At 44.7% G+C, this 27,846-nt stretch overlaps 1 protein-coding gene across 3 annotated transcripts; it reads right to left on the reverse strand.

Annotated features, from left to right (window-relative positions):
- Positions 1-5,165: 5,165 nt before the first annotated feature.
- On the reverse strand, positions 5,166-27,543 carry med25 (mediator complex subunit 25). Of its 3 annotated transcripts, none has more exons than XM_053618566.1 (20): positions 27,308-27,543; positions 26,326-26,467; positions 26,203-26,248; positions 26,008-26,132; positions 25,812-25,910; positions 25,043-25,163; positions 24,787-24,943; positions 24,560-24,693; positions 24,345-24,420; positions 23,886-24,169; positions 22,576-22,677; positions 20,502-20,584; positions 19,126-19,183; positions 17,823-17,930; positions 16,789-16,962; positions 16,585-16,692; positions 16,281-16,352; positions 9,792-9,959; positions 7,353-7,467; positions 5,166-6,066 (listed from the first exon to the last, which is right to left on the reverse strand). In XM_053618566.1, exons 2-20 carry the CDS (start codon positions 26,460-26,462, stop codon positions 5,960-5,962), a joined length of 2,274 nt encoding a protein of 757 aa, XP_053474541.1. In that variant the 5' UTR covers positions 26,463-26,467; positions 27,308-27,543; the 3' UTR covers positions 5,166-5,959. The 3 variants fall into 3 exon arrangements, with proteins under 3 accessions (XP_053474541.1, XP_053474533.1, XP_053474545.1); XM_053618558.1 differs by having other exon boundaries at positions 5,167-6,066; positions 7,353-7,470; positions 27,308-27,539; XM_053618570.1 differs by lacking the exon at positions 16,281-16,352 and having other exon boundaries at positions 5,168-6,066; positions 7,353-7,470; positions 27,308-27,535.
- Positions 27,544-27,846: the final 303 nt, after the last annotated feature.

The raw sequence follows: 27,846 nt of genomic DNA on the forward strand, positions 1-27,846 counted from the left end.
TTCATCATCAAGTTCTCCCGCACCACCCCACTGCTACTCTCCCTCCACTGGAGATTTAAAACACTGATGCTCGCCTACAGAACCCAAAAACAGACCAGCACCCACTTACCTCAGAGCACTGATTACTCCCCACACTGCACCGCGCTCCCTCCGACCCTCTAGCACCGCCCGACTGGTCCTACCATCTCCCAGGACGCAAGAAAGACCTGCATCAAGACTCTCCTCTGTTCTGGTGCCTGAGTCGTGGAACGATCCATTAGATGTCTCGGTCACTTTCAGTCTTCTAACCACGTCATAAGTTCTACCCGTTCCTGAAGTACTTCCGTTAGCACTTTAGAAAATAAAATGAATTGTGTAGTGTGCTTTACAAACGTTCACGCCTTCCTTCTTTAATCTTGGAATTCTTCTGGATTCATGGAGGTCAGAATACACCCCCCCCCCCCTCTCCGAACATACTGTTTCCATCAACCTGCCAGGGTGGACCAGTCCGTACGTGACCTCTGACCAAACTCGTCGTGTTTCGCACTTCCCAGCATTATTACACCAAATCCAACATCTCTGCTGTCAGCACACACTCTCACATTACCGCAAACCTGATGAAATCCTACACCGCCGTGAGCTTAAACCTGCACGTGAGCCTGCTGTTTATTTATTTATTTATTTATTTATTTTTTACTGAGAGAACCGAGGCGTCCGTCGCATTTCCTGCAGAAAATGAGGGGGGCGGGGGGGGGGGGGGGGGGCGCTACCTCCAGGAAGTGAAACCCGTCATAAGTAAACTGGCACGAATCCTTCACGCATGTTCCTGAAGCGGAAGAAGAGGTTCCGTGATGGATGTCGAGGAGGTGAACCATCTCCTAACCCAAGAAATTCAGATCTTCACCGTAAACTGTGACGCTGCGTTCCTTCGAGAAGAATCGTCTGGCGGGAAGCTCGTTTCTTCGTCAGCTCAGGTGGCCCACGTGATCACGTCAGCAGAATCTTCCCAGAATGCGATGCGTGTAGCTGCCACGCCCATAGTAAGTTTTTTTTTTTTTTTTAAAAAACATACTTCCTGGTTTTCCCCCCCACTTTTTCTCTTTCTCTAATTTCGATGTTTTTTTCTCTCCCTTACAGTTTAATTCCTAGAAGGAGGTATAGATGTGTGATTTGTTGAGTGGGCGTGGCTAAGGGTCAGAGGGTCACGCTGTATTTCACTTGACCCTTTTGCCAAAAGCAGGTAACTTAACAGAAAATGATAAACAATTGGGGAAAAATCCCACGACGAACGCTAAAGGTAAAAGTTTTCATCCCCCCCTCCCCCCCCCAGGACTTTCATTGAAGTATTTGTATCGTATCTATTTCTCCATTTCCGTCAGATAACGAGGCACGGATCAAAACCAGGACCGCAAAAGAAACGCTGAATTTGTTTCAATTAGCGGCGCGTTAGCGAAAGTTCCTGCGATCGCACCAAAACAATAATAAAAAAAGATGGATGTCTGACGTTAACGTTGATGAAAGAGTATGTTAATAGATCCGCCATAAAGTTGATCATTTTTCATATTTGTCCTCACCTTTTATGTCACCGGCTGACGTTAATGTCGTAATTATACCGTGAATAAGCTGCGGGGTGATGTGCGTTTCACTGCATTCATCACCGGCCCGTCGGTTCCTGCGCTTTTTTCTGCAGCGGGTTAAGACAAATCGCGCATCAGTGCCGAGATAAATGATAACATGTACCGTAAAACAAAAACAATATTTAAGAAAAAAAAAAAGAAGACACGAGATCAGTTACAGCAGCTGAAGGACGCAGGACATGAAGGGGGCGGGGGCGGGGGGATTGGGCGAGGGGAAGAGAAAGAAAGAAAGACAGGGCTTTCACTGGGATGCTGACGTGACCCGGATGGCCGCGAGAGCGACGAGCGAGAGCAGCCGTCCCAGGAAAACAGAAGATCCTCTATCTCAGAGTGTGTGTGTGTGTGTGTGTGTGTGTGTGTGTGTGTGTGTGTGTGAGAGAGAGACACGGGGATGGAGACGGAGTTCAGAATCCGATCCCAGTGTCAGCGTTTCTTAGCAACAGTCTCTGTTTCCCGGGTGATGGGGACCAACATCACTTCCTGTCTGTGTGAGAGAATGTGACTGCACACCGAGTTGTCTGGGTGAAAAAATAGGCGTAATACACACACACACACACACACACACACACACACACACACACACACACACAAGTGGACAGACACTCGATTACTTAATGACTTATTAATTATATTTAAACCAAACACACACACACACACACACACACACACGGAGTGTCTGATCATTTAACCAGAGGACCTGAGGTGACCATTTCCACATCAAACCCGCGTTAACGTCGTTAATATGGAGCAGTGGAGGCTTGGCTGTCACGGCTCTGGGTTACTGATCAGAAGGTCGGGGGTTCAATCCCCAGCACTGCCAAGCTGCCACTGTTGGGCCCTCGAGCAAGGCCCTTACCCCTCTCTGCTCCAGGGGGCGCTGTATCATGACTGACCCTGCGCTCTGACCCCAACTTCCTGTCATGCTGGGGTATGCGAAGAAAAGAATTTCACTGTGCTGTGATGTAAAGGTGACCCGTAAACACTAACTAAAAGCAGCAGTAAGGGACGCGGCTCTCCTCACGCACTGCGTTGACGCCGCGGAGTCGATTATTCTCCTAGAAAAGCAAGGCCCCGAGTGTTCTATTCCTCTTACCCCGCAGCAACACGCCAACGAGTGGAATTTAATACAAAGGACGAGCCGTTTTATCCACGTTCACGGTTACATTTAGCGTCGTGGAACCTCCATGAAAGACTTCCTGTTCTCGACAGGCGTCTCTCTCTCTCTCTCTCGGTGTTGACAAGGGTTACTCGGCTTAGTTCAGCGACGTCGCGGAGTACGGATTTGTGTCCGAGTTCACGCAAAACACGAGGTAATGGATGCAGCCAGTAAGAGGAAAGCATTCCGAAAGATATCAGGATTCTAGGAAAATACTGACGAGCGAGAGAGCGCGAGAGAGAGCGAGAGAGAGAGGGAGAGAGATGTTTGCGTATTAAACTCGCAGTAGGACTAGCCTCGGCTCGGGAAAATAAACCTCCGGCGTGGAAAAAGTGCTGATGTCACTTGCAGCCGGTTCTCTTTCAGGTTCACTGTAACAGAATGGAGTGTGTGTGATTTAAAAGGAACTGATGGTGAACAACGGCGTACGGGCAGTGACCTTGTAGTGCATGATGGAAAAGGGAAAAGAAAAAAAAAGAAAAACACGATATAAAAAGACTCCCAGATTCTCTCTCTCTCTCTGTGACTCTCTCTTTCTCTCTCTCTCTCTCTCTTTCTCTCTCTCTCTCTCTCTCTGTGACTCTCTCTTTCTCTCGCTCTCTCTCTCTCGCTCTGTGACTCTCTCTTTCTCTCTCTCTCTCTGTGACTCTCTCTTTCTCTCTCTCTCTCTCTCTCTCTGTGACTCTCTCTTTCTCTCTCTCGCTCTCTCTCTCTCTCTCTCTGTGACTCTCTCTTTCTCTCGCTCTCTCTCTCTCTCTCTCTCGGAATAATCTAAAGAACTCTTAGAAAGCAAAAAGTACTCACATTCAGGATAAACTCACTTCAACTGCTGTCTACATATTCCCTCAGCGTGCATTGCGACAGGTTCCACATACACTGTTTAGCCAAAAGTATGTGCACCCCTGACCATCACACCCGTGTGTCTGGATTGTTCTTCACATTCCAGATTTATTCCCCCGTTCCTGTTATAATGCGATCCACTCTCTCTTTTCCGCGAAGGCTTTCTACTACTGGATTTTAGGGCATGGCTGTGGGGATTTGTGTTTGTTAAGCTACAAGAGCGTTAGTGAGATAGCGGTGACGTGAGGAGGCTCCGGGTCCAGTTCATCCTAAACGTGATGAGTCAGCGGGGTTGAGGTCGGGGCTCCGTGCAGGACACTCGAGTTCTTCAACCTTCTTCCTTCCAACCTTCACATGATGTCTTCATGGAGCTCGCACTTTTTGTGCACCGTGACGAATGCCGGAACAGGGTTTGGGTCTCTACAGCCCAACGCTACAGCGTACAGAGACGTCCTATACAACTGCGTGCTTCAGACTTTTGGAGGAGAAGCACATATGGTCAGGTGTCCACATACTTTTGGCCAATACAGTGTATCTGACTTTAACGGCGCAATAGCGTGGCAAAAACATCCACACATCACATGCCTTATGTCATGGCCGCTCCAATTTCCTGACTGTTCCAGGCTCCTCCTCCTCCGTCGTCATCATCATCGTCGTCGTCGTCGTCGTCAATCATCACGGGGTCTCGTTATCAGAGTGCTCGTTAAGCGGCTCTCTGGAACGGTGAAGAACGCCCCAGCGCTGCTAACAAAACTTAACGTGCGTGTCATCTCCAGTCTGAAAAGCATGTCCGTCTTGTTCCTCCGTCATTCGCGACATCACGCGGGATGAGGAGCAGAACCTTCATGAACGTTCTCTCCCTTCGTTTTAGTCACCCAGACACGCCGGGGTCAACGAGTTCACGAGTAACGTCGTCATATTACGTCTCGCTGATTTAACAGAATAATTCAACCAGCGTTCTTTAATCACTTACGAACAAATCGTTACGTTTAAAATGGCTGGATTCGACTTCTTTATCAGGATTAAAAAATAAATAGAGATGTTATCTAGACTGCAGTGTATATACACACGACTAACGTTAGCTAAGTTCGAGTACACCGAGAACGCCGCGTCGCTAACGTGAGCTGCAGGGGGGAGGGGGCGGAGCTTACAGGGTTGGGAAGGATTCGAACCGTCAACCGTTCCAGATTCACATCGGCTTAATGCGAGAAAGGGTTGCCAGGTTGGTAGTAGTTAAACAGAGCAAGATGTGTGTGAGATAGATATAATACATTATATATATATAAGGATTTTACTAAAGCTAATCATTAGTTACTCGAGTCACTCGCTGGATTCGCAGCTGAATGTTGTGTACCAAATTAATGATCAGCTTAATGGTAAATTAATGGCTTTGTTGCTTGCTAGCGTGAACTCAGAATATATGTAACTATTAAAATAGAGCAGGAGACAAAATTAACGAGGATTATATATATATATATATATATATATATATATATATATATATATGTATATATATATATATATATATATATATATCTCAGTTGGCTGTTTAAGTCTCAGCATCTGGTAGGTGGTAAAAGAAAACGTCCTATAGTCTAGGAAATATGGCGTGTATACACGTTGGGTATGCGTGTGATCTCCGCAGCACTATCTCGTGCAGACGGTGTGCGCATGCGGTCAGCCCCGATCGTGTGCTCTGCCAGGAAAAACAGCCAAACGATGCCATCTGGTAGCAGGAGTTGGCACCGAGGGGACGCTGTACGACTCCACGACATATTGGAGTAGTTAAAATTAACACTGTGACACGGTTTGGCAGAAACAGGCATTAAACAAATCTACTGCTCGCTCTATTTCAGTCGCTGTACACACACACACACACACACACACACACACACACACACACCCCCGCAGTATTTTTGTATTTGTTTCTTGCTGTAACACTCTTTTCCTCTCCAAGCAGAAACCTCCGAGAAATAAATAAATAATAAATAAATAAATAAAAAAAGTTGCCGGACAAATCGAATCAGCTTTATTTCATTTTCCTAAAACAACGCGGTGGAACTTAAGGAAAACAAAATAAAAATAAAACCCTATTCAAAAGTAAAAAGTGTAAAAAAATACAAGAATAATCGAGTTTAAATCAAAAGGACCATTACGTTTACTGGATACAATCCAGGAAATAAAGCGTGTGTGTGTACGTGTATGTATATATACACACATACCGTTATATTAATATTACTACACACACACACACACACACACACACACACACACACACACGCACAGGAATAACTCAATAGCGAACCTCCTGCACTTCATTGGTCTAAAGCAAAAGGAAAAGGACTCCTCAAATAAGGTCCATAAGAATCTCGTCCTCCATCACGCTCGAGACCTGAGGCATCCCGGGGTTCTGAGCGACGGATCCCCTCGGACCTGCGCCCATCATCATCTGACCTGGAAGGAGGGAGAGATTAAAAAAATAAAGATTTTTTTTTTTCTTAAAGACAGACGAAAAGGCTACTACGAACACGTGTACACCTTTACATTAGCTACAAAGGCCAGTGGATATGAATATGCATGATTATTCATAAATATGCAAATTTGGAACCATCCGAATAACCTAATATCGCCAGCAGACGAGCTAGGAGTCGTAACAACTAGACACAAAGTGGCTTTTTTAAAAAATTATTCTTTTTTTTTTTTTTTTCCACAGCAGCCAAACTTCAATAATACGACGTTACCATAGCAACCATGATTTCGTCCATCCCAAATATGCAAACTTATGCTAAAGCAGACAGACGCTGTATAACTCGACTCCTAACGCAGCCACGTTCATTTTTGCTGCATTAAAAAGCTTTATCCCTGCAGAAAAACCTGTTTTTTTCCCCATTTGGTGTCTTATTACACTAATAACACTAGCTAGCTAGCTTGCACTAGCAAACCTGATGAGCCACAGCCCACCAAAATCACAACGCTGACGTCACGTTGATCTTCATCAAGCGTAGGCAGCAACCCACATCCACCGATTACAAGCCACACCACAAGAGGGCGCTAGTCACAGCTCTAGCTACGCTTAGCTAACGCTGTGGCTAGTGAGCTAAAAAGAAAGCAGAACTATAGACAATGCTAATAGCTAGCTAGGATAACGCGCTGCGACGATGGAGCGCAAGAGAAACGTGTCACGTGACTGTCGGTAGGGACGTTTCGGGTATCGTAAAACAATAGGGACAGTTTTAGGTATTAACCGACGTCGGGAACGTCGGCAGGAGCGTTTCAGCTATCGGGAACGTTGTTGGGGACGTACCCCTGCCCAAATTCAATAACCCGAACACACACACCTCTACACAGCTTTAAAATTGTTTATCAGTGACAATAGCATGCTAACAGTTTGCTGCTCCCTAACTAGCGGAGTAAGATAAGGTAGCACCAGATGTCAGGCACAGATGGTGGAGTTGGAATAATAAAACCCAGATCGAGTGAATAAAATGTGAACTTTAGTAAATAAGGTGCGAGTTTTGGATGTTTGGCTGCTGCAGTGAAAAAGGAATCCGCAGTGCATTGTGGGTAAATTAGTGGGACTGGAGAGGACATGGTAAAAGCAGTACACAAGGGAGGACCTGAGAAACAGATGTAAACCCATCCCATCAAATAAAAAAAAAGGCAAACACAGTGTGTGTGTGCGTGTGTGTGCGCGTGTGTGTGTGTGTGTGTGTGTGTGTGTGTGTGAGTGTGTTTCACACCTGGGATGGATTGTCTCCACTGGGGCTGGATCTGAGCGCCGGCTCCTGTAGGGTGCACCATCGACTGGCTGAGCCCCTGCAGAGGGAGCATGCCCTGCATGTGAGACACGCCGCTCTGCTGAGAGAGGAGACAGGAAGTGGGAACGTCGTCGAAACACGATCAGAAACCGTACGATTTCTAGACAAACGAGAGATCAGTGTTGCTACGCTTTACATCATCTCCACCGTCACCTACATCTCCACCACCACCTTCGTACAGACGACCGGACACGCGTCCTCGTGTTCGTGCTCGGCTGAACTGGAATTAACGTAGCGACTCGTTTCCTCTGAAGACCTTTCATCGCTGTCTGAGAATTCTCTCCGTCATCACGTGGAACCTTCGTTCACTTCCTTTCTCATTCCGTACCATCCGCTATAACGCTGTCGTGTAGCTGGGGCTCCAACGAAACGAACGGAAAACGAACCAAATGCAAGGAATGGAAAAGGTAAGGAAAATAAAAGGAACGAAAGGAAAGGAAGGAAAAAGAGAAAGGAAATGAAAAGAAAGGAAAGAAAGGAAATGAAAGGAAAGAAAGGAAATGAAAGGAAAGAAAGTAAATGAAAGGAAAGAAAGTAAATGAAAGGAAAGAAAGGAAAGGAAAGGAAAGAAAGTAAATGAAAGGAAAGAAAGTAAATGAAAGGAAAGAAAGGAAAGGAAAGGAAGTAAATGAAAGGAAAGAAAGTAAATGAAAGGAAAGGAAAGAAAGGAAAGGAAAGAAAGTAAATGAAAGGAAAGAAAGTAAATGAAAGGAAAGGAAAGAAAGTAAATGAAAGGAAAGGAAAGAAAGGAAAGGAAAGAAAGTAAATGAAAGGAAAGAAAGTAAATGAAAGGAAAGAAAGTAAATGAAAGGAAAGGAAAGAAAGGAAAGGAAAGAAAGTAAATGAAAGGAAAGAAAGTACATGAAAGGAAAGGAAAGAAAGGAAAGGAAAGGAAAGAAAGGAAAGGAAAGAAAGTAAATGAAAGGAAAGAAAGTAAATGAAAGGAAAGGAAAGAAAGGAAAGGAAAGAAAGGAAAGGAAAGAAAGTAAATGAAAGGAAAGAAAGTAAATGAAAGGAAAGAAAGTAAATGAAAGGAAAGGAAAGAAAGGAAAGGAAAGAAAGTAAATGAAAGGAAAGGAAAGAAAGGAAAGGAAAGAAAGTAAATGAAAGGAAAGGAAAGAAAGTAAATGAAAGGAAAGAAAGGAACAAAAGCAACGGAAAGAAAGTAAAAGGAAAAGGAACAAAATGAAAGGAAATGAAAAGGAAAGGAAACTAAAGGAATGAAAAGAAAGTAAAATAAAGTAAATGAAAGGAAAGTAAAAGAAAGTAAAAGAAAAGAAAGTAAATGAAAGGAAAGTAAAAGAAAGTAAAGGAAAGGAAAGGAAATGAAAGGAAAGTAAAAGAAAGTAAAAGAAAAGAAAGTAAATGAAAGGAAAGTAAAAGAAAAGAAAGTAAAAGAAAGTAAAAGAAAAGAAAGTAAAAGAAAGTAAAAGAAAAGAAAGTAAAGGAAAGGAAAGGAAAGGTGCGAGTGTAATATTTTCTGTAACGTTACAGGCACGCACGTCCTCGTGAAGAAGGGAGGAGTTATTCCAGGGACAGGGGGCGGAGCTGTGAGGTAAAGAAAGAAACGTGGGTTTTCCAGCGTGAATCAGTTTTACTGTTCGCTCCGGGCAAATACGTAACGAAAGGAAATATAACCCGGACCTCCATACACGCCCTCAGCACCTAACCGCGCCGAAACAAACACATACACGGAGCCGGAGGAAACATCGCGCACTTCACTTCATCCCTCTATACTCTTCCACTGAAAAGAGGGGTTTAACACGCAGCTGTATTTAAACCTTCAGCAGATCCGCCAAGAAAAACCAGAAACTGTGATTTCACAGGAACATTTCCCACGATAAAGCAGCTGCTGCTTATTTAAGAGCACACGCACACACACACACACACACACACACACACACACACACACACACACAGCGCATTGTGATTACACTCATTATGTAACCCGATGAGCCACCAGTCTCCCTCTCTTTCTCACTCTCACACACACATATTATATATATATATATATATATATAAATAATGTGTGTGTGTATATATATATATATATATATATATATATATATATATATATATATATATATATATAAATAATGTGTGTGTGTATATATATATATATATATATATATATATATATATATATATATATATATATATATATATATATATATATAAATAATGTGTGTGTGTATATATATATATATATATATACATACACACATATACATACACATACATATACATATACATACACATATATACACACATACACACACACACACACGTACATACACACACACACACACACACACACATGTACATACACACACACATGTACATACACACACACACACTTACCGGTTGCTGCTGGCTCAGGAGAAGACTGCGGAGCTGCGGATTGGCCCCAGGGTTGGGGAGGCGGAGCATGGCACCAGGAGGCTGGGCTTGACCCTGAGCCACCTGATTGGGCGGGGCACCGGTGACCGGAGGCTGCTGATTGGCCGTCACTGCTCCTCTCATCGTTAGCTGAGAAAACGGACGTTGAAATCATTTACGTATAATAATCATTACACCAAAATATCCGCCTTTGTTTAATGGATGAGATCAAAAGGAGGAAGAAATATCCTAAGATAACAAAAAAGGCTTTCTGGAAAATTATGAAAAATGAAACAGTTAAAAGATCAGGAATGAAAGATATTATTACTGTAAATCAGAACCACATTTGGAAGAAAATATTGGCACCCCGACGTAAATCGTCTCTACAGAGCCTGTACATATCGGCTCCCTAACAAGCTAGTGGGAATACGGTCATTAATTTCCATCAGCTGTCGGTGTGTGTGTGTGTGTGTGTGTGTGTGTGGAGACGCAGGACTCGGCTGCACGACACCTGATCTGATTTACACGCAGCAGATCAGATGCTGTAGCGGTGAAATATTAAACGGCGCTCTGGTTAGCGCTGCTGAATTAACGCTGCACTTGGACGTGATTTCTGAGGGTTTTTCTGGAAAGCGACAGCAGAGAGCAGGACGTAAATCTCGTCTCCGGAAAAACCTGAAGCGATCCGTCACAGGAAACGCTCCGCTCCTCGACGCTCAACAGAAACCGGCACGGAGCCGAGCGGGACTGAAACCCCGACGCTGCAGACGGGTCGGTCTGGGCTACACTGTCGGGGTTCTGTACAGAAGATCGGAAGGGGCTGGGACCGTCAGGAACAGATCGAACCCTCGTCACGTGTCTGGACCGTGAGCGGATCGGGACGGAGGAGGACGCCAGCAGCTCTGGGTGTGCAGCTCTCTTCTCTCGGGAAAGTTACACCAACAACCAGGGGACAGGACCTGCTCGTTACTGACTTTCACACAAACAATCTTTCATTCGCCGTTTAAACGCGATGCGCTTCAGGTACACCGTGCAGCTCGACGGGAAGGAAACGAATCAAGAAAATAAAAGGAAAAGGAAAGGAGTGGATGCAGAGGGAAAAAAGAAAGATGAACAGGAAAAAAAGGAAACAAAAGAAAAGGAAGGAAGAAAGAAAGAAAGAAAGGGAAAGAAAGAAGAGAAGAAAGAAAGAAGAGAAAGAAAAGGTAAAAAGAAGAGAAAGGAAAGGGAAAGAAAGAGCAAATGAAAAGAAAGAAAGAAAGGAAGAAAGAAAGCGGAGAAAGAAAAGGGAAAAAGAATGAAAAAAGATGAGAAAAAAAGAGTGAAAGAAAGAAAGGAATGAAAGAAAGGAAAGAAAAAGAACGAAAGAAGAGAAAGGAAAGGAAAAAAGAAGAGAAAGGAAAGGGAAAGAAAGAGCAAATGAAAAAGAAAGGAAGAAAGAAAGAGGAGAAAGAAAAGGGAAAAAGAATGAAAAACATGAGAAAGAAAAGAAAGGAAAAGAAAAAGAAAGAAGAGAAAGAAAAGGAAAAAAAGAAGAGAAAGGAAAGGGAAAGAGAAAAAGAAAGGAATGAAAGAAAGGAAAGAGAAAGAAAGAAAGAAAAAGAAGAGAAAGAAAAGGAAAAAAGAAGAGAAAGGAAAAGGAAAGAGAAAAAGAAAGGAATGAAAGAAAGGAAAGAGAAAGAAAAGGAAAAAAGAAGAGAAAGGAAAGGAAAAAAGAAGAGAAAGGAAAGGGAAAGAAAAGAGCAAAGGAAAAGAAAGAAAGGAAGAAAGAAAGGAGAAAGAAAAGGGAAAAGAATGAAAAAAGATGAAAGAAGAGAAAGGGAATGAAAAAGAAAGAAGAACAATGAAAGGGAAAAAAGAATGAAAGAAGAGAAAGGAATGAAAGAAAGGAAAGAAAAAGAAAGGAAGAAAGAAAGAAAGAAAGAGAAAGAAAAGGAAAAAAGAAGAGAAAGGAAAGGGAAAGAAAAGAACAAAGGAATGAAAGAAAGGAAAGAAAAAGAAAGAAAGAAAAAGAAGAGAAAGAAAAGGAAAAAAGAAGAGAAAGGAAAGGGAAAGAAAAGAACAAAGGAAAAGAAAGAAAGAGGAGAAAGAAAAGGGAAAAAGAATGAAAAAAGATGAGAAAGAAGAGAAAGAAGGGAAAGGAAAGGGAATGAAAAAGAAAGAAGAACAAGGAAAGGGGAAAAAAGAATGAAAGAAGAGAAAGGAAAGGAGAGGAAAGGAACAGAAAGATAGATAGAAAGAAAGAAAAAGAAAAGAGATAAAGGAGAGGAAAAAGTAAGTTCAGAAGCAAGGAAGAAACTAAATCGTACTCGTGACGGACTTTCAGTAAAAAGGTTTTCATTTCCTGTGTGTGTTTATACGCGTGATCGCCCAGGCTGCGGAGCAGTGGAGCAGTGGAACACAGTGGAGTAGTAGAACACAGTGGAGTAGTAGAACACAGTGGAGTAGTAGAACACAGTGGAGTAGTGGAACACAGTGGAGTAGTGGAACACAGTGGAGTAGTGGAACACAGTGGAGTAGTAGAACACAGTGGAGTAGTGGAACACAGTGGAGTAGTGGAACACAGTGGAGTAGTAGAACACAGTGGAGTAGTAGAACACAGTGGAGTAGTGGAACACAGTGGAGTAGTGGAACACAGTGGAGTAGTAGAACACAGTGGAGCAGTGGAACACAGTGGAGTAGTGGAACACAGTGGAGTAGTGGAACACAGTGGAGTAGTGGAACACAGTGGAACAGTGGAACACAGTGGAGCAGTGGAGCAGTGGAGCAGTAGAACACAGTGGAGCAGTGGAACAGTGGAGCACAGTGGAACACAGTGGAGCAGTGGAACACAGTGGAGTAGTAGAACACAGTGGAGTAGTAGAACACAGTGGAGCAGTGGAACACAGTGGAGTAGTAGAACACAGTGGAGCAGTGGAACACAGTGGAACAGTGGAGTAGTAGAACACAGTGGAGCAGTGGAACACAGTGGAGTAGTAGAACACAGTGGAGCAGTGGAACACAGTGGAGTAGTGGAGTAGTAGAACACAGTGGAGCAGTGGAACACAGTGGAGTAGTGGAGTAGTAGAACACAGTGGAGCAGTGGAACACAGTGGAGTAGTGGAGTAGTAGAACACAGTGGAGCAGTGGAACACAGTGGAGTAGTAGAACACAGTGGAGCAGTGGAACACAGTGGAGTAGTAGAACACAGTGGAGCAGTGGAACACAGTGGAGTAGTAGAACACAGTGGAGCAGTGGAGCAGTGGAACACAGTGGAGCAGTGGAACAGTGGAACACAGTGGAGCAGTGGAACAGTGGAGCAGTGGAACACAGTGGAGCAGTGGAACACAGTGGAGTAGTAGAACACAGTGGAGTAGTGGAACACAGTGGAACACAGTGGAGCAGTGGAGCAGTGGAACAGTGGAGCACAGTGGAACAGTGGAGCAGTGGAACACAGTGGAGCAGTGGAACACAGTGGAGTAGTAGAACACAGTGGAGCAGTGGAACACAGTGGAGTAGTAGAACACAGTGGAGTAGTGGAGTAGTAGAACACAGTGGAGCAGTGGAACAGTGGAACACAGTGGAGCAGTGGAACAGTGGAGCACAGTGGAGCAGTGGAGCAGTGGAACACAGTGGAACAGTGGAACACAGTGGAGTAGTAGAACACAGTGGAGTAGTGGAGCAGTGGAACACAGTGGAGCAGTGGAGCAGTGGAACACAGTGGAGCAGTGGAACACAGTGGAGCAGTGGAGCAGTGGAACACAGTGGAACAGTGGAGCAGTGGAGCACAGTGGAACAGTGGAACACAGTGGAGTAGTAGAACACAGTGGAGCAGTGGAGCAGTGGAACACAGTGGAACAGTGGAGCAGTGGAACACAGTGGAGCAGTGGAGCAGTGGAACACAGTGGAGCAGTGGAGCAGTGGAACACAGTGGAACAGTGGAGCAGTGGAACACAGTGGAGCAGTGGAACACAGTGGAGCAGTGGAGCAGTGGAACACAGTGGAGCAGTGGAACAGTGGAGCACAGTGGAACAGTGGAGCAGTGGAACAGTGGAGCACAGTGGAACAGTGGAGCAGTGGAACACAGTGGAGCAGTGGAACAGTGGAACACAGTGGAGCAGTGGAACAGTGGAGCACAGTGGAACAGTGGAGCAGTGGAACACAGTGGAGCAGTGGAACAGTGGAGCACAGTGGAACAGTGGAGCAGTGGAACACAGTGGAGCAGTGGAACAGTGGAACACAGTGGAGCAGTGGAACAGTGGAGCACAGTGGAGCAGTGGAACACAGTGGAGTAGTAGAACACAGTGGAGCAGTGGAACACAGTGGAGTAGTGGAGCAGTGGAACACAGTGGAGCAGTGGAACAGTGGAACACAGTGGAGCAGTGGAACAGTGGAGCACAGTGGAGCAGTGGAGCAGTGGAACACAGTGGAACAGTGGAACACAGTGGAGTAGTAGAACACAGTGGAGTAGTGGAGCAGTGGAACACAGTGGAGCAGTGGAACAGTGGAGCACAGTGGAGCAGTGGAGCAGTGGAGCACAGTGGAACAGTGGAACACAGTGGAGTAGTAGAACACAGTGGAGCAGTGGAACACAGTGGAACAGTGGAGCAGTGGAACACAGTGGAACAGTGGAGCAGTGGAACACAGTGGAGCAGTGGAGCAGTGGAACACAGTGGAGCAGTGGAGCAGTGGAACACAGTGGAGCAGTGGAACACAGTGGAACAGTGGAGCAGTGGAACACAGTGGAGCAGTGGAACAGTGGAGCAGTGGAGCAGTAGAACACAGTGGAGCAGTAGAACACAGTGGAGCAGTGGAACACAGTGGAGCAGTGGAGCAGTAGAACACAGTGGAGCAGTGGAACAGTGGAGCAGTGGAACACAGTGGAGCAGTGGAACAGTGGAGCAGTGGAGCAGTAGAACACAGTGGAGCAGTAGAACACAGTGGAGCAGTGGAACACAGTGGAACAGTGGAGCAGTGGAACACAGTGGAGCAGTAGAACACAGTGGAGCAGTGGAACAGTGGAGCAGTGGAGCAGTAGAACACAGTGGAGCAGTAGAACACAGTGGAGCAGTGGAACACAGTGGAACAGTGGAGCAGTAGAACACAGTGGAGCAGTGGAACACAGTGGAACAGTGGAGCAGTGGAACACAGTGGAGCAGTGGAACACAGTGGAGCAGTGGAACACAGTGGAGCAGTGGAGCAGTGGAACACAGTGGAGCAGTGGAACACAGTGGAGCAGTGGAGCAGTGGAACACAGTGGAACAGTGGAGCAGTGGAACACAGTGGAGCAGTGGAACACAGTGGAGCAGTGGAGCAGTGGAACACAGTGGAACAGTGGAGCAGTAGAACACAGTGGAGCAGCAGAACACAGTGGAGCAGTAGAACACAGTGGAGCAGTGGAACACAGTGGAGCAGTGGAGCAGTAGAACACAGTGGAGCAGTGGAACAGTGGAACGGTGGAAACGGTTAACCAGTGGAACAGTGGAGCGGTGGAAACGGTTAACCAGTGGAGCAGTGGAACAGTGGAGCGGTGGAAACGGTTAACCAGTGGAGCAGTGGAACAGTGGAGCGGTGGAAACAGTTAACCAGTGGAGCAGTGGAGCAGTGGAGCAGTGGAGCGGTGGAAACGGTTAACCAGTGGAGCAGTGGAGCAGTGGAACAGTGGAGCGGTGGAAACGGTTAACCAGTGGAGCAGTGGAGCAGTGGAACAGTGGAGCGGTGGAAACGGTTAACCAGTGGAGCAGTGGAACAGTGGAGCGGTGGAAACGGTTAACCAGTGGAACAGTGGAACAGTGGAGCAGTAGAACACAGTGGAACAGTGGAACAGTGGAGCAGTAGAACACAGTGGAGCAGTGGAACAGTGGAGCGGTGGAAACGGTTAACCAGTGGAGCAGTGGAACAGTGGAGCGGTGGAAACGGTTAACCAGTGGAACAGTGGAACAGTGGAGCGGTGGAAACGGTTAACCAGTGGAGCAGTGGAACAGTGGAGCAGCTCGGCGTACGTTACTACAGCACTTTAACTAGCAGCTTTACGCCTCACATCAGGTTTCAGGGCAAAACTTCAGACTCGATAGCATTTACACTGCGCTGCCTAATAACACTCACTCACTCTCTCGGTCTCTCTCTCTCGGTCTCTCTCTCTCGGTCTCTCTCTCTCGGTCTCTCTCTCTCTGTCTCTCTCTCTCTGTCTCTCTCTCTCTGTCTCTCTCTCTCTCTGTCTCTCCCCCTCCCTCCCTCCCTGGATATAAACTCCGGTAAACTCCGGTTATCGGAACGCTGTGGTGATTATTGTGTTCCTGATCAATGAAGCAAAGCGTTAATTAAAAGCTTGAGAACTACAAAACAAATGAATTGTATAATTCTCATATATATAATATATATATATGTGTAAAATCCGTTGATAATTGTGTTTATTATAATTATTAACAACAAACTGGCTTGTACTGTACAAGGCGAAAAGAGTGTGTGAGTGTGTGTGTGTGTGTGTCTCACCATGTTATTCTGTCTCTGCTGCTCGTCCATCATTGTGACCTGACTAACGGGAGCCATGCCGACCACCACGGGCTGGGTGGAGCGACGGACAGAGGGAGCGAGGGATAGAGGGGGAGCGATGAGGAAGATGAGGGACAGACGGAGCAGGAGGGAGAAGAAGAGCGGAGAGACGGAGCGTTAGAGAGTCATGCAGCTTCAGTGTGACACGCAGGGCAGGAACGACATCGGGGCGGAGTCGGAGAGAGACGCGGCGGTAAAGCCAAGCCCCGCCCACCGAACAGAAACCCGGCTGCTGATTGGTTACCTGTGGCTGCACGTTGCCGTGAGTGACGGGGATTTGTCCGGGCGGCCGGTTGAGGAAGTTCTGACTGGGCGGAACCTGAGTGGACTGCATCTGACCCGCGTTACCCATCTGAGCAGAAACACACGGAGCGAGATCACACACACACACACAAAAGACGCTACAGATTTCTGAACGTGTGTGTGTGTGTGTGTGTGTGTGTCTGACCGTGCGGTGCTGCTGCACTTGTTTGTGGTTGGTGATGACTTGGCGGATGCCGTTAACGAAGCCGCTCTGGTCGTTAGGAATCAAACCCATGAAGATCCTCTTCTTAGACGAGTAGAGCAGCATGAGGACGCGCACTTCACACGGAGCGCTGTGGGGGAAATGGACACAGCCCGCCTACACACACACACACACACACACACACACACACTCATCACAACACCCTCTAGTGGACAGCTCTGAGACCTCCAGGCTGTTTAATGGGGAATTGTTCCTTCGGAGCGATTTGTCTACGCCACGTATTTCTGAGAGGAATGTCACACTCAGTCTGGATTAATACCTTCACTTTTATCCGTCAGGATCTCTGACACTGCAGTGAGAGCTGACTCAGGGATTTCTGTTTAGTGTGTGTGTGTGTGTGTGTGTGTGTGGGAGAAGAAAGTGAAGCAGTTTTTTTTTTTGTAAACCCTCGTGTCTGAGTGCGCTCTGAAGTAGTGAAAAGTCCGAGGCTGTCTTACAGGAGAGGAAACGAGGCAGCACTTTGGTGGAGGTTTATTCATAATTCATGTACAGTCTGATCCGGAATGAACGAGCTACACGTAGTAAGAAAGATCAGATTTAGGTCGTCTTGAAGCAGACAGATTTATTTAAAAAAAAAAAATAAATAAATAATAATAAAAAAAGCTGCAAGAAGCCACGCCTCCTTCTCTGAGATTGACAGAAATAGTGGCCACGCTGCATTTACGAAGAAAGACAGTCACAAGGCCACGCCTCCTTCACTGGGAGAGACAAACACAATAGCCCCGCCTCCTTTCCCTGAATATTGCCAGAGGCCACACCCTCTTAATTAGAACTAACAGGCCTGGAAATACATGCGAGCGCGAACCTCTAATCTCAAAAAATGTTGCACAAAATGGCATCTTTAATGTGACACGATGAGATGTGCGATTATTGTTCATTTATTTAAAAAAATGTTTAAATTACGCACGTAAGACAAAAGTAAAAAATAAAGCGCAGTAGCAGCGTGTTATACTCACAAAGCCCGTGCCCATGATGCGGTACAGACCCTTCAGAGACTCCACGTCCTTATTAGTGAAGAGAAACTGGACCATGCGAGAGTTCCTGAACAGAGGACCCAGAGTCGTCTAAACACACACACACACACACACACACACACGATAAGATAACAGCGCCTTGTCAAGTAAAGTCCCTGTGTCTAATCAGGCCATACACAAATAAGTGGGCGGAGCTTCTTTAGAGAGGGTTTGGGGGCGGAGACTAGCGGTGCACACCATTAGTAAATACACCAAACACATTAGAATTAAATCAGTGAAATAATCAGGAGTACAGTTTATGTTACAATACGACCATATTTCATGTGAGCTAATGAAGCCAGGGGGTGCCAATACTTTTGTCTTAGCAATAGAAGAAAGTACGGGGACATCAAGATGGCAGAATCGTGACGTTTTGCGAATCGTGTGCAAGAAACGAAATACATATCGACAAGAACGAGAATAAAAATGTTCATGTTATGATTAAACTCGAACACGACCAATCAGTGATCTGCGCTGCTTCTAGCTCCGCCCACTCGCCCCTGCCGGCCTCTCTTAACACCCCGCGAGAACCGTGTTCCGCACAACATCAAAGTCGGAATGAACATTCCTTTGTAAATGCATAAAGCGATAAGATCTGGAGGATTTTTATGATTAATAACGACATGAATATTAATAACGAGTGCGTTAATGCATGCAGCACATAAAGAAAATAATCCTTTAAAGGGTCTACGAGGAACCGGGCGCAATTACGCAGGAAACGACGGCTGCAAATGAGAGCTCTCGAACGGGGACGGAGAGATAATTAAAGGAATATTTCACACTTGTTTTAAACTCCTAAGTGCACGATTAGAGCTGCGGAGAAACCTGGCCGCCCGAACCTCCTGGTTACTCTGCACTTCCTCAAAAACGCCTCGGAGAGACAAATCCGGCGGAAACGACGACGGGCGCCATCAATCAGCTGTCCGTCCGGACTTCACGCCTTACTTGCCGGGTAAAAATATTCAGCGGAGAAATAGCCGTCGCACCATGAGAATCGAGGGACGTCTCGCACCCCTACGAATTATTACCAGTCGCGCCGATCAAAACTCTTACTATTATTATTATTATTATTATTATTATTTATTTTCGATAAAAATCCCCAGAACAGCACGTCCGAGTCTCTGACCGTGTCCTCCCCTGTCCTGGCTGCGTTTTATTCCCATCTCCTGTATCAGACAGAGAGAAATGGGGTTGTTGGGGTTTTTTTTTCGCACACACACACACACACACACACACACACACTCACCAGGAGCTGTTGAGGGATGAGCTGCATGATCAGCTTCTGAGGCCAGTGCTCCGTGTTCCTGCGATCATAAAAACACACCAAATAAATGAAGATGAAACACCTGTAAAAGTCCCGATGACATCATCGGGATCATCACAACATCACAGCGAACGCTTCAAACAGGCACACGACGGCCGTGAGTTCCCACCGGGCGGAGCGTCGTTTAATGATAACGTTTAATAACAGCTACTAGCTTTTTTTCCCTCCTTGATCGATTTAAAAAAATATATATAAATTAAAAAAAAAAAATGGCTTATTATTTTTCCATTCTAAAAAATATTGTTCAAAATGCATTTTAAAAATCCCCAGGATTTCTGGTTTTATTTTTTTCTGCACTGTGCAGATAAAAATGCTATTCTTTTGTTTTTATACAAACAAAAACATTACGACTATTTGTGTAAAGAACGTCTCGTGTTTCAGTCAGAATAAAAGAGAATAATATACTAATACTAATAATAATAATAATAATAATAATAATAATATAAAGTGCGCGGTTATACGTCCCCAAAGGTTAAGCAAAAAAAGGAAAAAAAAAAATGTTTTCATTTAAATTAAAATCATTCTGGAGTGGAACTTTTCTTTTTTTTTTTTTTTTGTGGAAAATTTGTTTTATTTCATCCAAAATAATAACCTGTATAATAAATAAATAAATAAATAAATAAATAAATAAATAAATTTAAAAAATCAGTGTACGCTACATACTAAAGTAAAGAAAATAAATAAATAATACATAGCATTTTAGATAAATAAAATAAATAAGTATATGATTATAATTATTATTATTAATAGTGATAATAATAATAATAATAATGCGCATAAGTGCATGATGTGTCACTGTGTGTAAGTACGTAATTAGGAAATAATAAAAATAAACAAGTAAGTAAATAATACACAGTATATTATTGTAATATAATGTTCGTTGGGTGTATGATTGTACGGAGCCCCTAAAGTGACTTCTGCTTTAAAAAACAAATAAACAAAAACAAACAAATATGTAAATAAGAGAATCACCAGAATTATCCCACCCCCCCCAAAAAAAACAAAAACAAAAAAACCCCACACCATGTCCTTTTCTTACAGGAACATCATTTTGGAGTGCGAGTAATTTAAGATTTGTATTGTTTTTTTTTTCTTTGTAAGGGTTCTTTCAGGGAGCTGCGCACGGTTTCTATCTTACCACATGATTATAAACAAACAGAAAAAAATACGTCACCAAATTACATTTGATCATTTATAAAATAAATCACTACATTTAAAAAGGAGAAAACAACGTTGTGCTGTGGAAGTGTATATAAATGGAAGAGCAATGCATGATGGGAGCTGAGCTCGGTACTCACAGGTTCTCTCCTTGGTTGACTTGCACTTGGCAGGGCAGCGAGCGAGTCAGTTTGGTGTTAGAGTCGATGGAGGCTTTGGGCTTCTGTTCAAACACGCGCACACACACACACACACACACGCACACACACCTCAGTGACACAGATTGATGGTGAAGCTCGGGGCGAGATGGACGCGACATCTCACATCGATACGACACAACCGGCTGGACATCCCTCTCTCGTCGATAACAAATTAATGGTGGATCGATGACCAATCAGGAGAAGCCCAACGGTCTTGGCATGGACTTCCACAAAGACATCAGGAGGAGCGTATCTCCGAGAACACGCTCTCGTCCTCCCAGAGCATCATCTCAGCTTATCTTAACAACGGCACATTAAATTATTGACCGGTTTCCTGACAAAAAGAGCAGAGATAAAAAGCTCTCCGCGGCTGTTTACGCTTCCCAGAGGTGCATCGTGGGTAATCAGCTGTGAGAAATTTCCCTCCACACACACACCACTAACGAAATGTCCTAATTAGTGACACTCAATGTGCAGAACACGTCACTGTCAATCAATGCCCGCGAAGATTTATTAGTGAACGCGTGTGCAGGAGTCTCAGGTAAATGTCCTTAAGCGCTTTACATCATCAACACCACCACCACCATCATCACCATCATCCTCTTCTTCTTCAGTAGAAGAAATAACGATTAAAAATGTTTAATAAAGCCATCATTAAAGTATTATTTAAAAAAAAAAAAAAGAGCATTTTCCATATTTTAAAGCCCTAAAAAAAGGGACTTAAAGAGGATATATGAATATACAAGATTATGCAAATTAGGAGGAGGGAATCGGGGGCGGGTTCTAAATCTAATATCCTAGCTAGCTCACATTAGTATGTCGAATTACGATTCTGAATCAAGAGTCTTATGTTCTTTACACACTTATTTAACGGAAGCCAAGACATGCTCGAATATTTCACCGTCGCCATGACGACTCTGATTTTGCTCATCGTTCGTTTCGGCTAAGTGACCTGGCTAGGTCGTCGTCGCGCCAAGCTCGGATACGACGGGTCCAAAACCGCGGAGTTTACTTCGCGACATTATAACCTGAGCTCATATGTACTGTAGCTCCGCCCCCAAACAGTTTTAATAAAGAAATGAATTCATTTTTTAAAAAAAAACACAAAGGAGTTTAACGTTAAAACATCACGACTTCTGATGGACTTGTAATGGATCTGATGTTTAATGTAACTTTTAATATTTAAAAAAAAATTTAAAGAAATGACAAATTTTGAATTTTTAAAAGTAAAAAATAAAAAAATAATAATCATAAAATAAATAAATAAAAAGCGCTTAGACATTAGTTCTGATGTCTGAACTGAAAAACGAAAACAAACAAGAAATGTACTTCCAGAAGTGTTGTGCTATGTAGTGTTTTTTTTTTTTTTTTAAAAAAAGAAAAATTAAGAAAAATGATTTTAAAAAACCTACAAAAACACTCATTTCCATGAAGACGATTAAACACAAGAAAGCATCCAAATGTAAACGCTGAACTGGATGGTTTCAGTCATGATTCGGAACGCGAGCCGTTACGTCTGCTGTCCTGCGACGGCGGCCATTTTGAATCGAGATTTTTTGATTTATTTTTTTTTTACTGTAAATGAAAAAATGTGTGTAAAATTATTTCTTTTACTAAACAGCAGCGTTGTTTTGTATAGACATTACAGTAATACATTACGTTATTTCCGGCGTGCCATGGTTACCGGAGATTAAAGTATTGGCACCCCCGTCTTCGCTCGGCTGCGTCGGTCTAAAGAAGAATCGGCGTGTGAAAGCAGGGAGCTGTGCTTCCCTCGCCGATGGATTTTCGTTTGTGTAATTAAATATAAGGAGTAACGGATCATTCGAGCGTGACGTTCCCGCGCTGTTCGTTACTGACGCGTTCGAACGCCAGCGATGTGTCGTAGGAGAGTCGTTACCTGATCTTCATCCCATCGATTTGAGACACGGAATGTTTGAGCGTTGCACTTCAGAGACTCATCAAAGATAAATGCTGCAAACACACACACACACACACACACACATCTCCTCACCTCCTGCCACTCCAGAACTCCACTCCAGGCCACCACTTTATTAGGAACGCCTTGCTGAGCGGCGATAGGATTGACTCCGGGCTGCGGTGCAGAAACTCCGGGCTGAAACACGGATATCGGAGAGGAAAAGATCAGCGACGTGATCTTTACACAAACATATTGATTTTTCCATTCTAACAGCGAACAATTTCACTCAAATTTCCTAAAATTCTCAGCAAAATTCCAGCACGAATTCCATACTCCAGGCTCCATCTATCATCTATAAAAAATAAATAAACATTTAATTTACTTAATTATGTACTATTTAAATTGTTATTGATTATTCTGTTACTATGTTGCATTTGTATTATTAATTATCTTATTATTTACCTTGTATTTCTTTCATTCTGTCTGATACCTCACCCTGTAACGTGCTAAATAATTAAATATTATTATTATTATTATTATTACTACGCTATTTATGTAAAATTTACAATATTATAAAGCAGCTTTCTAAATGATCTGCAAAAGAAAACACGAATCCGTGTAACACAACACGCTCGGTGCAAACGTCGTTCTCCACAGCTGAGTGCAAAAGTTTGCGCACCCTCACTTTAAAGGCAAGGTTTACGTTTCCGAACGCGCTAGAAATGTGGGATTTCATTTTTCGGTTTCATCGAGAATTTCGATGGATTTCGAATCATTAGACTCCCTTAACGAGGCTTACTCGAATCAATTAATCAGCGCACGTCGACAAGGAGCACGGAAACAAACAGACCTGCTGAATGAGAATGTCATCATTTAGCCCACTAGATTTCAAAGGAGAAATCGAAGGAGGTGGGGTGCGCAAACTTTTGCACTCGACCGTATCCGCGTATCCGAACGACCAGTGTCCTTCTCGTCACCTTTTACACTACAGCCTTCGATGCATGGGGCGTTTCTGTGGTTTTCTTAAAAAAAGAAGAATTTTTTTTTTTTTTAATCAGTGAATGGAAACATTTAATTTTCCAGAACTTTCCAGGTCTATAATCCAGGTGTAAAGTTATCTATAGTCTCTTCAGAGCATCAATATACAGGAAGTGATCTGTGTGTGTGTGTCTCTATATTGTGTTCTCTGGTTAACAAATTGTTCTGGAAGAAAAACCACAAATGTGTCTTGTCAGGAGAAACTAATGCGCTCACACTTGCGATCCCTGGAGAACCTCCGTGCCCTGGCGGACGTCCCAGCTCGGTGTTCTTCCAAAAATAAAACCCACTAACTTACACTCGCTCTGGCCCTAGGCCCATGACCGCCTCTTTATTAACTCCACCTGCAGTGTATACTGCCTTACCAAGACGGGCTGAGAGGACGGCGGCACCTGCGGATTGGCCGTAGGCGGCTGCTGTAGAGCCTGAGGCGGCTGCTGATTGGCCGTTGGCTGCCCGGGAGGCAGGACTTGTGGCTGCGGCTGCTGTGTGACCTGAGGAGGGGCCGGTTGCTGTGATAACATCGGTGTGGACACTGTGGTGACTGTAGACAGGCTGGGCTGGCTAGCTGGCGGTAATTTGACTCCGCCCACTGTGGGAAGGGTTGGCTGGGTATTGAAGGGGGGACCGCTGTTCATCATTCCTGGGACTGAAGGGGAGAAAAAGATTAAGAATTATGCGATTAGCATTGATCTTTAGTGGGAAAACTGCTCATAAGCCTGAGAAGACTGAAGCATGGTGGTGGTAGTATCAAAGCTGAATGACCCAAATGAACAGAAAGGACAGGACAGGGTCACGGGAAGAGACGGTGAGAGTGAACTCACAGCGATTCTTCTGACTGGTGGCGGCTTCCAGGGCCATCGCTGCTGCAGCCGCCGCCGCGTTCAGAGACTGAGAAGGCTGAAAAAACCAAGGACGAGAGAGAGAGAGAGAGAGAGAGAGAGAGAGAGAGAGAGAGAGTGAATATATGTCTTCGTACAAATCCAGAATTCAACACCTCTATGAGTCTACGAGCTGTGTTTATGTTTGGTAAGCTCACAGTTACTGGGTACGTGTGAGCGGTGCTAATTGGAGCAGGAGGCTGGGAGGCGGAGCAGATGGGGATGACAGGCAGGGTCTGCTGGGGCAGAACGGGTTTGAGAGCGACGGAACCAGAACCGCCTCCAGGAGCGACTGCACACACAGACACATTAAAAACATTAAAACACAGCGCTCCGTATCGGTCACAGCGCACACACACACACACACAGGGAACACTTGCGGTACCCGGGAGCGCGATGCCGCGGATCAGCACCATGTGAAACGGGTCCTGGCTGTAGTCCGGGTGTGACGGCTCGGGTGCTCCTATAGGTGACGCTCGGTCGTACAGGGCTCGGAGAGCCGGAAGCTTCCGCGGGGCGACCACAGAGAAATGGATCCCTCTCTGCAGAGCGAACAGAAGGTTCCAAGTTCAAATCTCAGGAGCCACGTTAAGCCTCGGCTTTAAGCGATATCTTTAAACTAAGTCCCTGCAGCGACTCACGTCTCGGATGATCTGCACCAGGCTGTCTGTGGTGCAGCCCGTGTAACTGACGCTCTCGACGGCGGGCAGCAGGTACGGAGGAGAGTTACACAGCAGCACACACACCTTGTGAGTTTGACCGCTGGAAAACAAGAGGGAGCAGCGGGAGAATTAATCAGTGCATCTACGGAAAAAAAAGGAACCCTATTCCTGCGGCAGGGCTTTTATACAGCATTACAGCAGTACTCCACTCGGAGACTCACTCACGCTTCCGATTCAAGCTTTCTTTAATGTAACTGAGTCACAGAGGCCACACCCCTTTACTGAGCCGGACAGAGGCCACACCCTCTTTACTGAGAATGATGAGCAGAGGCCACGCCTCCTTTAATGGGACCAATCACATAGGCCACGCCTCATTTAATTTGACTAAGACACAGGCCACGCCTCCTTTAAAGGGACTAAGCCACTTAGGCGATGCATACTTCATTAATATTGATGAGCCGAGGACACACTCCTTCACCTCGTCTGATGACCACAGGCCACTCCCCCTTCACTGACACTTACAGTTACAAGGTCAATGTGGTCACACCTTTTTTAGTAAAAACTCAAAAGAACTGATGGTCAAAGAAGTCACGCCCACTTCACTGAGACTTATAGCTATAGAAGCCACACCCCCTTGTCCGTAAGTCACAGAGGCCACGCCTCTGATAACGGGACTTGCCTTCCATGTGTTTCCCTGGATGTTCCTAAATTAAACCAATAAAACATACGGTACGAATAAAATACTCACATTTGCTCCCTCATTTTCTTAAAGTCGTCGAACAGCTGCAGCGCGACAGACAGACCCTCAGCGATGAGGCTGCAGCTCTCGGCTCCTCCTCCCATAAACCTGACAACACACAACGGAGAACGTACCTCGATGACGCTCTGACGTTCAGGTCTCTCGAAAGCAGCGTATCTACCGTCAGCTCAGACGAAGGACCTACTGTATGCTGTCGATCCACGACACGAACTCGAAGGCGGAGCTTGTCGGAGCGTGACACTGGACGTAAGACTCGGGAGCGCAGTCCACCGTGTTGAAGACGACCAGCCCGTACTGCGTCCCTCCGTACTGTCAAAGAGAACGCTGCTCAGAATACTCGACTCGTACACCACCATTACTCAGAGTAACAGAAACTCACGTCTCCTCCGAAGTCCGTCTCAGCGGGAGGACCTCCGTTAAAGTACCTGCAACCATAAACCTGCATCACAAGACTGGAAACGTGCGCGCTGTTTTAATGCTTACGCAAACAAGCCAGACTTACTCGATCGCCGGCAGGATGTAGTTCTTGCGTAGGGATTCGAAGTACGGCCCGAGATTGGCCGTGCCCTCGATCACGAACACGACGTCGGAGACCTGCGAGGCGCCGGGTTTGGGCGCCGAGTCCATGAGGGTCACCATGAGCGCTAGGAACGAAGAACTCGGTTCAGTTTCATTCGTATAGTGTGGAGTAAAGCACCTGCATCAGTGTTCATGATTACAGCAGCAGCTCTTAAGTAAACCTCCCCGCCCCGCCCCCTTTTTTAAATACTATAAACGCATCCAATCAGCTGAGACGTTGGTTTCGGTGTCTCAACGTTTGTCTTCAGACCTCCAAAACTGATACATCTAGCAAATAATGGAAGCTATAGCGCCATCTTCAGTGCAATCTCCATACTGCTAAACTGGCAACTATAAGCTTCCATCACTTGTTAGCTAAATTAGCCTCGTAGATGTAATGACACACACACACACACACACACTTTAGTCACGAATCACGGTTTATCTGGTCGACTAACATTGCATTTGGAGTACAATTTTGTTTGTGTTTCAAATAATGATATACTAATACGAATACTTAACACTTATCAACGCTATTAAGAGTAGGTTAGCCACAATGCTAACACCTAACTAACTAACATTTATATCAATCAATTCTACATCAGATGATGATAATAATAATAATAATAATAATAATAATAATAGCTCGTATTTAACTGCATAATTCATAATTAACTCAGAAGCCAATATTATTAAAGGTTCCCTAACAAAACAATTCGACATGGCTGAATCGCAAACGGCTCCACGTTAAACACAAAGTGCACTAGGTAGTGTCTGAAAGCCGCTCTTGATACCCGGATGTAGTGCGCGTACATAGGGGGCGACGCGCCAATCGGGATACAGCCTCCTTACAAGCTAGTTTTTTTTTTTTTTTAAGCTTACGGAGAATACGGAGACTAGTAGCTAAGCTAAATCCAGCAACTTACCTGTTTGGTAATAATGACAACACAAGAGAAACCAGCAGTTAGAAATCAACCCTAGCACTCAGAATCGATTTAGAGTAATTAAGTGTTCCGGTTGGTAGACATTTTGGAAATATTCGATGGTGAAGAACCGTAATATGGCAGTAAAACGTTCAGCTTTCGGACTCGGTTATCGACACTGCGGACTGGATTCCGGGAGTCAGAGAGCAAAATAAAAGGCGAGCAGGACGACGAGTCGATAACCGAGCAATCGAACTGCTTTCTTCTTTACTCTTAAAAAAAAGCGAGTACAATATCATATCATTGAACAACAGTAAACATGCAACAATAGCTGTAATATTTTTTTAAAATTGTAATGTAACATGGGCTAATTATGAAGTATTGTATATTACTGGTATTATTTGGTAATAATTAGTCATCTTGGGTGTCATCTACGTATAAAAGACAATACAGCATGTTATTATGGGCTGCAGAGATACTAGACTCTTCTTAAATTGACTTTATGGAATTAACGGCAAATCATTTAGGTTTCTTTAGATATT

The sequence above is a fragment of the Ictalurus furcatus genome, chromosome 2, assembly GCF_023375685.1.
Source record: "Ictalurus furcatus strain D&B chromosome 2, Billie_1.0, whole genome shotgun sequence".
Classification (NCBI taxonomy): Eukaryota; Metazoa; Chordata; class Actinopteri; order Siluriformes; family Ictaluridae; genus Ictalurus; species Ictalurus furcatus.